Source organism: Cervus elaphus, chromosome 18 (assembly GCF_910594005.1).
Source record: "Cervus elaphus chromosome 18, mCerEla1.1, whole genome shotgun sequence".
NCBI lineage: Eukaryota > Metazoa > Chordata > Mammalia > Artiodactyla > Cervidae > Cervus > Cervus elaphus.
Window position 1 is genome coordinate 111,234,206 of NC_057832.1, and position 10,279 is coordinate 111,244,484.

At 48.1% G+C, this 10,279-nt stretch overlaps 1 gene segment (V, D, J or C); it reads left to right on the forward strand.

Moving 5' to 3' along the window:
- The first annotated feature begins 1,013 nt into the window (after nucleotides 1-1,013).
- On the forward strand, nucleotides 1,014-2,106 carry LOC122673885. The segment is given in 3 exon segments: nucleotides 1,014-1,062; nucleotides 1,172-1,462; nucleotides 2,078-2,106. Coding segments are annotated over 3 exon segments (369 nt in total).
- Nucleotides 2,107-10,279: the final 8,173 nt, after the last annotated feature.

Sequence of the window (10,279 nt, forward strand, 5' to 3'; positions counted from 1 at the left end):
CCTCAAAACCGGCACAAGTGAAAGTGAAAGTTGCTCAGTCCTGTCGGACTCTTTGTGACCCCATAGACTATACAGTCCATGGAATTCTCCAGGCCAGAATACTGGCGTGGGTATCCTTTCCCTTTTCCAGGGGATCGTCCCAACCCAGGGATCCAACCCAGGTCTCCCACGTTGCAGGCGGATTCTTTATCAGCTGAGCCACAAGGGAAGCCCCTTAACAGGCACAGAGAATGGCTTATCTCTTGTATGGTCCTCTCAGTACTCTTCCCAGGGTCTGGCTCCTGGCTGGCATCACAGCCGTGCCTTTTAATGATGGGCACTGGTCCAGAACAGGACTATGACCTTCCAGGTTTCCTCCCTCCACACATTTGGGCAAAGGAGCTCCAGGGAGCTTGTTTTCACTCAGTCGTGTCCGACTTTTTGCGACCCCATGGACTGCAGCATGCTGGACTTCCCTGTCTTTCACTATCTCCCGGAGTCTGTTTGAAATCATGTTCCGAGTCGGTGATGCCATCCAACCACCTCATCCTCTGTCATCCCCTTCTCCTCCCGCCTTCAGTCTCTCCCAGCATCAGGGTATTTTCCAATGAGTTAGATCTTCACATCAGGTGGTCAAAGTATTGGAGCTTAGACAGGAAGAGAAATGGTGTTTTGAGTGTTGTCCTGCCTGACTGAACAGGGAAGAAGGAGATGTCTTGAAGGGGGTATAGTCTGTCTGAGAGGGGCTCTTGGAAGGGAGCAGGACAGGGGGAGAATCTATATAATCAGGAGAGCAGCTAACAGCAAAAGAGCTCACTGTCAAAGGACTACCCCAGCCCAGCAGATTCAAATCTACCTGCTATCAGAATCTATATAAGGCATGAAAGGGGAAGAGGAAACATCCTTGGGGCTGAGAAACTGACAGGGACACTGATGTCAGAGACAAAACCGCCAACCAAGGCAGAGGAGGCCAGAGCCCACCCACCCCACCCCCAACACACACCCAGAACATCCACCTTGACCCTGACCCCACCATGGACTTCGGGCAGCTCTGTGGTGTGGTCCTCTGTCTCCTGGGCATAGGTGAGTCTTGAGTTCACACAGGCTGCCCCCGGACCCCGAACCATTTCCCTGTGGCTGCAGCAACACCTTCCCCTCTGGCCTTTGTCTGAATTCTGTCCTTTTCTCCCAGCCATCTCTGCAGACCCTGGGATCACTCAGATACCAAAATACCTAGTCATGGGAATGATGGACAAGAAATCTTTGAAATGTGAACAACATCTAGGACATGATGCTATGTACTGGTATAAACAGAGTGCCCAGAAGCCGCCAGAGCTCATGTTCATCTACGACTACAAGGAACTCGCTGAAAATGCGAGTGTTCCAAGTCGCTTCCAGCCTAGATGCCCAGAGAGCTCCCAGTGCCTCCTGGACCTGAACGCCCTGAAACCACAGGACTCTGCCGTGTATCTCTGCGCCAGCAGTAGAGACACAGCCCTGCAGACTCGATTCTTTCCTGTGCACAAACCTCCAGGCTGCAGGCAGGAAGCCGTGGGGCCATCCAAGTCTTGGTTTAGCATTTCCCATCAGACCACAGCCCTGCCTGTGGGGTCACGTGGCATGGCAGTGGAGAGTTTCTTCACAGACATCAACAGTGTGTGCCGGGCTCGTCCTGGGAAAGACTGTGCCAAGCCAATCAAGTTTAAGCAGGTTCTTAATCTGCTTTTCCCAATTGCTTTGATCCTCTGGGAACACTTTCATGAGACCCTTGACCCTCTGACCACAGCAGTCCTACTCATCTTCCTTTTAAAAAGTGCCTTTTTCTCTGACTTCCCCTTCCATCCAAACTAGACCCTGGATCTCAGCCCAGATCCCAGCTCCAAATATGCTCAGACCTTCTTCAAAGCACCTCATTCTCTCTCCAGGGTCTCTGTCTGTTCCTGCCCTTGAGGGCCACGGATCCCTGATCCTGCTGGGATCGCTGTTCTACAGTTCACCCTCCTGGCTGCTCATTCAAGGGCTCAGCCCTTCACTGGCTTCTCTTCCACTCCAGCCTTAACCCTTCAGGCTTGATTCCTTTTTTCTTCCGTCTCTTCAGATCTTCACATCCTGCCATATCAGCCATAGAGTCTGATGTCCTTGGATCATTGCTCACAACAGCCAGTGAGAAGCGGCGGCCTCCTGCGTTTCAGAGCAGGACTTTGAGTTCGGGGTTGTCCTTGCTGAACCTCATATCTTCCAGCCCCGGGGTTGCACACACCCGCAGCTCAGGGCTGGCAGAGAGCCCTGCGTCCTGGAGGGTGAGCTGTCTGCCATCTACACAAAGGCTCCCTTCTCTCTCCTGCAGAGGGTCCTCCAGGGATGGGGACCCCTGACAGAGCCCCGAACCATAACACCTCTGGCCAAGTCGATCCACACAGTGATTCTATTCTATGTCTTTAGAGTGTGCGGATTTTTTTTTTTTTAAAGTTGAGTGTGACAATGCCCTGGCAAATGGTTAAAAGTTAAACACATCCCCATCTAGTATTTTAATGCCTTGCTTATTGTGAAATAAACAAGCCTGCTGTAAAGTGGATGGTTGGGCTTAAGGTTTCACAGATATCCTCTAAACAAACACCAGCACCCCTGGGATCCTCTAAACAAATGCCAGCATTCCAGGACTCAGGCCCTACATGGGCCCAGAGGATAAGAAGGATGCTGCTGCCCTATGGGGGGGGGGGTGCATGGCTGGGAGCTCAGCAGGTGCCTGGCTTCTGTGCCTCTCCTTTTCAAGAACCCCTGCAGCCAAGGCTGTGGTCACCCACGGCTGAGCAGCACGGAGCTTTGGGAATCAGAGAAGGACTCCCAAGCAAAGGTCCCAGGGCTGGAGTCCCCGCAAAGGACAACGAGAGACCCAGGCTTTGGGAAGCAGGTGTGAGAAATGTGTCCTCTGTCTTCACCAGTTCTCTTATCCTATAATCCAGCTCATCTGTTCTCTGATTTGTCCTGTTCCCACTCAAGGCTAGACCCTGAGCCCCACCATGATCAAAGTCCCACATCTGCACAGGCCCTTGCTCTCAACCCCTAAGGAAGCCAACAGGCCCCTGCCTCTCTCAGCTGAGGGTCAGTGTGCTGGGCTGAGTGCTTACTTTCTCACCCACTGTCCCTCCCTTGCACTGAAATGTCCTTCTAGGTTTCCGGTCTCAACTTCTCACTGCATTTCTTCTCCACAGTGACACTTGTAGGGTTATTCTTTTTGTTTTGTTTCCGTTGGTCTCTTGATTCCCCATGTTTTCATCATCAGGTTCAGAACTATGGCACACAGACTCCATGCCCCCAGACTGTGGCTCTGAATTGGCCGTTGGAGGGGAGTGGGTCCCACCCGTTTGTTGGGACCTTCACACCTGGCCTAGGTGTCCTGAAGCCTGTATTCTCCCAGGGTCCCTCTGCAGCTTAGGGGCTGGGAGTCTGCACCCCTCAGAACACACAAAGGCCAGTCCTAAGAGCATCACATGTCCACGGGCACTAAGGCTCCCTCATGTGGGGGCACTCCTGAATCTGTGGGTGCTGCCCCAGGACTGTGATGTCATCCCAGGATCTCCTCCCTGGGGCTGCTAAGGACCAGATGCCCAACTGGGAGAGGCTTCAGCTCTGCCAGACCCCACCATGGACAGCAGGCTCTTGTGCTGGGCGACCCTTGGTCTCCTGGGAGTAAGTGCGTCCTGGGGGTGTGTGGGAAACTCCCATCCTGTTCCCTTGACCCAAAGCCAGTTACACACCTTTGTCTCATTCTCTTTCTGGCCCTGTGCCCTCCCACAGGACACTTGGTACCTGGTGTCAGCCAGAACCCTCGCTACCATATCACAGAGATGGGATGGGATGTGACCCTGAGGTGTGACCCCATGCCTGGTCATTTGTACCACTGTGGTACTGACAGACCCTGGGAAAGGGCATGGAGTTTCTGATGTCCATCTACAACAAAGAACTTTCAGAAAAGGCACACTTTTTGGAGGATCGCTTCTCAGCTGAGATGCCCAATGATGTGTAGCTCACTCTGAAGATGCAGCCCGCACAGCTGGGTGACTTAGCCATGTTCCTCTGTGCCAACAGCTCGCCCACAGCCTCGCAGAGATGCTTCCTGCCCTTTCACAAACTCCACAGCGTCTCCATGCCCTGCTCAAGGCTGGGGTGGGTGGGGGTGGGGGTCTGGGAGGCTGAAGCTGCTTTCCATTTGCACAGGTCAAAATCAGCTTTAATTTGCAGAAGAAGAAATGTCGCACAGGACATCTGGGACTGCGGTATTCAGGAAAGGCTCCCAGGCACCACAGAATGTGGCCGTGGCCCCCAGCAATGGGACCGACCTGGCCAGTGAGTGACCTGGGGAGCCTACAGAGCAACCTCTGTATTCTCTTATGCTCTCTGTTTGTGTTATTTCCTGTTTTGCAAAACATGCCTTCCTTCGGTCTTTGAATGGAGACTGGCTTACTGGAGAGGAGAGGGGAGACTTGCAAGGGAATACCCAGGAACCTCCAACTGGGAACTTTCCAGAAGACAAAGGATCTCAACAGCAGAGCTGAGTACTGGTGGAAGAAGGATATTCTGGGACAGAAGGCAGACAAGGCCGAAGCACCTCGGGACCCTGCCGGCCGGCATAGGGAGTTTCTTTGGCCCTGTGTATGTGACTTCATGAGCTTGCAGGGATCCAGGCCAACAAGAATGTCACCACAGAGGACAGGCTAGGCAAGAGCAAACACTCACAGAGCATCCCATGCCCAGAGCTGCTTGCTCTGAGCCTGATGGGTGAAGACAGTACTGACTTCTCAGAGGCCAAGAACTGAGGGTTCCTAAACAATGACCTGGAGAGATTGAAAATTTGTGGCTGTGCATCATGAGCTATGCTGGGATTCGTGACCTCTGGAGGAGAGGATTTTGATCCAGGGCCAGAGACAATGCTTGATTACTTGAAGATTTTGAGTAATAAAGTTTTATTAAAGTATAAAAGGGATAGAGGAAACTTCTGACATAGACATTAGAGGGGGCAGAAAGAGTGCCCCCCTTGCTAGTTTTTAGCAAGGAGTTATATATCTGCTGGGGCTTCCCTTGTGGCTTAGCTGGTAAAGAATCTGTCTGCAATGCAGGAGACCTGGGTTCGATCCGTAGATTGCGAAGATCCCCTAAAGAAGGGAAAGGCTACCCACTCCAGTATTCTGGCCTGGAGAATTCCATGGACTGTATAGTCCATGGGGTCGCAAAGAGTCCGACACGACTGGGCGACTTTCACTTTCCACTTTCCTTTTCTATATATCTGCTAGCAAGTTGCTAATCAAATAAAGAATCACCTCAAAACTGTAAGAGTTGCATCAGGCCCCTCTCCCACAACATGCATTTTGAGCATTGACACAAGGTGAGTCATCCCAGGCCATAAAACAATTGACATAAATCTCAAAGAAAGTCAGATTTCCAAGCAAATATATAGTTTCATTGACAGAGCTTAAGAGAACATTTCCATGAGTAAGAGGTACTGGTTTGTTGAGCCATTATGGGTTCAAGGTTTGAGTGTTAGGGGGAACCAGTTTGAAGAAAGGCAGATTCTAAGGCAAATGCAGAGTTCATTAACATATCTTAAGAAAAACATTTCCATAAGAGAAATGCACTGGTTAGCACCAGGTTTGAGAAAAGTTAAGTTCAGGCAGAAACAGGTGTTCTCGTGACACACAGAATTTAAAAGAAACCTTTTAATTTTGTATAGAGAAGGGGGAAAAAAAAGTCTGCCACTTGCAGTTCATTTCCTCCACTTGGGGACCCCTGGCCTTCTACCCGTTATCCTCTCAAGATGATGCAGAGAATGCTTCAGAAGGGAGAGACTGGATGTCCCACTAATCAGGCAGGTAGACCCCAAGTATTCAGTTGTGAAATAAATTGGTGTTGGTATGCTAGTGAATTGAGTATTTTGTATTGGTGGTGGTGGTTTAGTCACTAAGTCATATCCAACTCCTACAATCCATGAACTGTAGCCCACAAGGCCCCTCTGTCCATGGGGTTCCCCAGGCAAGAATACTGGAGCGGGTTGCCATTTCCTTCTCCAGGGGATCTTCCTGACCCAGGGATCACACCTGCATCTCCTACATTGTGGGTGAATTCTTTACCACTGCACCACCAGGAAAGCCCTGTATTTTGTATTGGTTTCACACTTTTCTTTCTTTCTTTCTCCCTCCTCCCTTCCCTCCCTTCCTTCCTTCAAAAGATTCCTCACCCTAAGATATGAAAAGTATGCCTACTGCATCACAGGGTCACATATGATGAGGGGTCAACCAACTCTAAAGACCTCTCCTTCATGTTATAAATTACCAGTTCCTGTAGAAAAGGTATGCTGGGGCTACTAAGACAGAAACACCATAGAGAGAACATACGAAATGAGGAGATGCATAGTCTCATATGTCTAGGGGAATGAAAGTGGTGCTGTTAATAATTACCCTTGAACATCAAAGTGAGACATACGTTTATTCCACCTGTGTTCCACACCTGGGCTTCATCTTAGAGTCCTGAGCAGGAAGCAACTTCAGGCTTATGAAGACAGCTGTGAGGAATAAGAGAAATGTCAGCTAAGAGTGGTGGTCATGGTGAAGAAGGAATTCATAGGGCCTGGACTCCATCTCAGGCTTGTCCCTGCTGGTCGTGCGCGGCCACCTCTCCAGTGGACTCAACTCTGTGCTTAGCACCTGTGGGAATTACAATGGAAGGATAAGACCCCCTCTGGGCAGGGGAATCTTGAAGATCACATCTAGGTTACTCATTGCCTAAGAGAAAACAGACACTAATCACCCCTGCCTCCGGACAGTATCTATCTGAACATAACCACAGGCTTATTGGTTATTAACTGGTTGGAATGTAACCGCGGGCTTATTGATTATTAACTGTTTGAACACATAACACGTGAATGATGGGGTTATTGTGATTGTATTTACCCTTCCTTTGTAAGCCTCAAGGGATTTGGGCTGGTGGGTTTGGACGCGTACACATGGGGTATAAAAGATTTTCACAAATGCTGGTCAGGGTCCTTGGCTAAGAGGAGACTCTGCCTTGGGCCCGCCGGTGTAATAAACTGCACTCCACTACCTGCATTGTCCTTCTGAGTGAGTTTGTTTCCCGGAAAGCACGGCTATAACAATGGCAGCTTCTGGGGCTTTGCTGGGGGATTTTCCTGACAGGATGACCCTGAATAAAGGAGCACTGACCTCGCTTCCCTGAGGGGCCACTAAGGGCTGAGCCCAACACAGAGCCCTACACTTGTAATTACAAAAGTAAAGAATAGGATAGTGCTAAATTGTGGCAAGCGGCCCCAGTAACAACCTAGAGTGGTGGGATGGGGAGGGAGGTGGGAGGGATGTTCAAGTAGGAGGGGACATGAGTGAACCTATGGCTGATTCATGTTGATGTTTAGTAGAAACCAATACAATACTGTAAAGCAGTTATGCTTCAATCAAAAATTTTAAAAATTCACAACCTAAAAGTTGAGAGTTATGTTTTATTCAGGGGGGAATTTTTAGGACTTCAAGCCAGGGAGGCAGCATCTCAAGTAACTCTGAGAGAACTGCACCAAGGAGTGTGGGGAGGGGCCAGGTTATATAGAAGTTTTGCAACAAAGTTTTGCAACAAGGGAAGGTGGTCTGAACATCAAAAGATTACTGTCAATTGAAAAGAAAACCAGCTACCCCAAGTGAAGGAATTTACTGCTTTTCTAACTGTGGGGAGACTAGAGAGACTAGTATAAGAGACTAGAGATCTCTTCAAGAAAATTAGAGATACCAAGGGAACATTTCATCCAAAGATGGCCTCCATAAAGGACAGAAATGGTATGGACCTAACAGAAGCAGAAGATATTAAGAAGAGGTGGCAAGAATACACAGAATAACTGAACAAAAAAGATTTTCATGACCCAAATAATCACGATGGTGTGGTCACTCACCTAGAGCCAGACATCCTGGAATGTGAAGTCAAGTGGACCTTTGGAAGCATCACTACAAACAAAGTTAGTGGAGGTGATGGAATTCTATGCATTTTGTCAAATAGATATACTCGAGCAACATCCCTTCAATCGAGATACAGATGTGTTATCACCTCTTGTGTGTTTTGTCTCCTTCCAGCTAATACCCGCTTCCTCATTGGTAACTAGTATTCTGATATCCATCACACTTTTTTGCAACTAGCATCATTCATGTAACATAGTTCTTGTGTTATTCATCCTTATTGTTCTGTTATTGGTAGTTTATTCTTTTATATTGTGTATATTTTTTATTGCATGCCCCCGCCACAATTCCTATATTCATTTACATGCTGATGAACACTTACATTGTTCTAGATTTTGGCTGTTGTGTATAAAGCTGCAATAAGCAGTGTTCTGATTACAAGGCTTTTATGTGGACATACACTTTCATTTTTCTTGGGTAAATACCTAGGAGTGGGCTTGCTGGGTTGTATGATAAGTACTTATTTCACTTTATAAAAGTGGGTATACTATTTTCCCAAGTGGTAATACCATTTAGCTTCTCACCAGGAAGGTGAGTTCTAGTTGCTTCAGTTTGTGCTGGAAAAGAAGTAGAATGGGGCACGGGGGCGGGGGGGGGGGGGAGTGAAGTAAACATGGTGATTTAAAGGAGTTGTGACTAGCACTACAACCAGCTGGGAAATGCCACACAGGAAACCTGGAGGGCTCCAGAGAAGATGGAGGTAAAATAAAAAATCCAGAAATTACTGGAAAGCTTCCTGCCCCAGATGACAACGTAAACACTTCCAGCTTTTTAGCAGGAGGCACTGTGGAGGCTTTCCTTGGTTGTTTGACATTGTAGTTGTGCTAAATCCATGGCTTAAGCCCAGTTGCTTTCACTGATGACCGTGTGCTTAGCGAGACCTCATGTGACCCTGTCCCATCCACTTCACAGTCAACTGATGGTTAGGTCCTTGCTCTTTCCAGGTTTTGAGGAGGATGAAGTCTTCGAGATGAATATGGTGCAAGGGCACTTCAGGTGAGTAGACAGACCTATTGGAAGCAAACTTAAAAGCAAAGTTGGCATAGTGGCTATGCTGCTGCTGCTAAGTCGCTTCAGTCGTGTCCGACTCTGTGAGACCCCATAGACAGCAGCCCACCAGGCTCCGCCGTCCCTGAGATTCTCCAGGCAAGAATACTGGAGTGGGTTGCCATTTCCTTCTCCAATGCATAAACGTGAAAAGTGAAAGTGAAGTCGCTCAGTCGCGTCTGACTCTTCGCAACCCCATGGACTGCAGCCCACCAGGCTCCTCCGTCCATGGGATTTTCCAGGCAAGAGTACTGGAGTGGGTTGCCATTGTCTTCTCTGATAGTGACTATAATTTTGACATAATTAACAGTGTGGTGGTGGTTTAGTCGCTAAGTCATGTCCGACTCTTCTGACCCCATGGACTGTAGCCCGCCAGGCTCCTCTGCCCATGGGATTTCTCAGGCAAGAATACTGGAGTGGGTTGCCCTTTCCTTCTCCAGGGGATCTTCCCAACCCAGGGATCAAATCCACGTCTCCTACATTACAGGCAGATTCTTTGCTTCTGAGCCACCGGTTGTTCCTTTAAAGCAGCTGTCCCCAACGTTCTTGGCACCAAGAATCAGTTTCACGGAAGACAATTTTTCCACAGATGGAGGGTGGGAGGATGGTTTCAGGATGATTCAAGTGCACTTCATTTATTGTGCACTTTATTCCTATTGTTATTACATCAGCTCCAATCAGATCATCAGGCACTAGATAGCAGAGGTGGGGGATCCCCGCCTTATAGCACCACCCAAATCTCCATTAGAATCTACGAAACTCACTGGATTTCGATAATTTTCTTGAGGAAATCAAAGAAGTCTTAGCTTTTTGGCCAGGTAACGTGACAGAGTTAGGGAAGACCAGGGGGATGCAGATTTCACGGGCATGGTCAGAATCCCCTGAAAAGGATTTGATTTTTCATAGTTCTTGGAATTTATAAGCTCTGGGAAATTTCACTTAATTTTCAAAGGAGAGCTTCACAGATCTTATCTGAATTATTAGCTGAAATCTTGTTTTGGGGGAAAATAGGGGGAAAAGTCCCTTGATGATAGGAGTCATTATTTCAGGAAAAGATGGATATATACTAGTTTCTACTGGAACAAAAACTTAGTGTTTACATGAAATATTGGCTTCTCTTAGAGAGTTTGATAACTTGAACATCCTTCTCCATAATACAACATTTTGAAATGCTGATGTAAAATGTGCTAGGTGGGCTGCAGGTTAAGAATTCCTATTAATTAGCCTTACATTTTCTTATGTGTTAA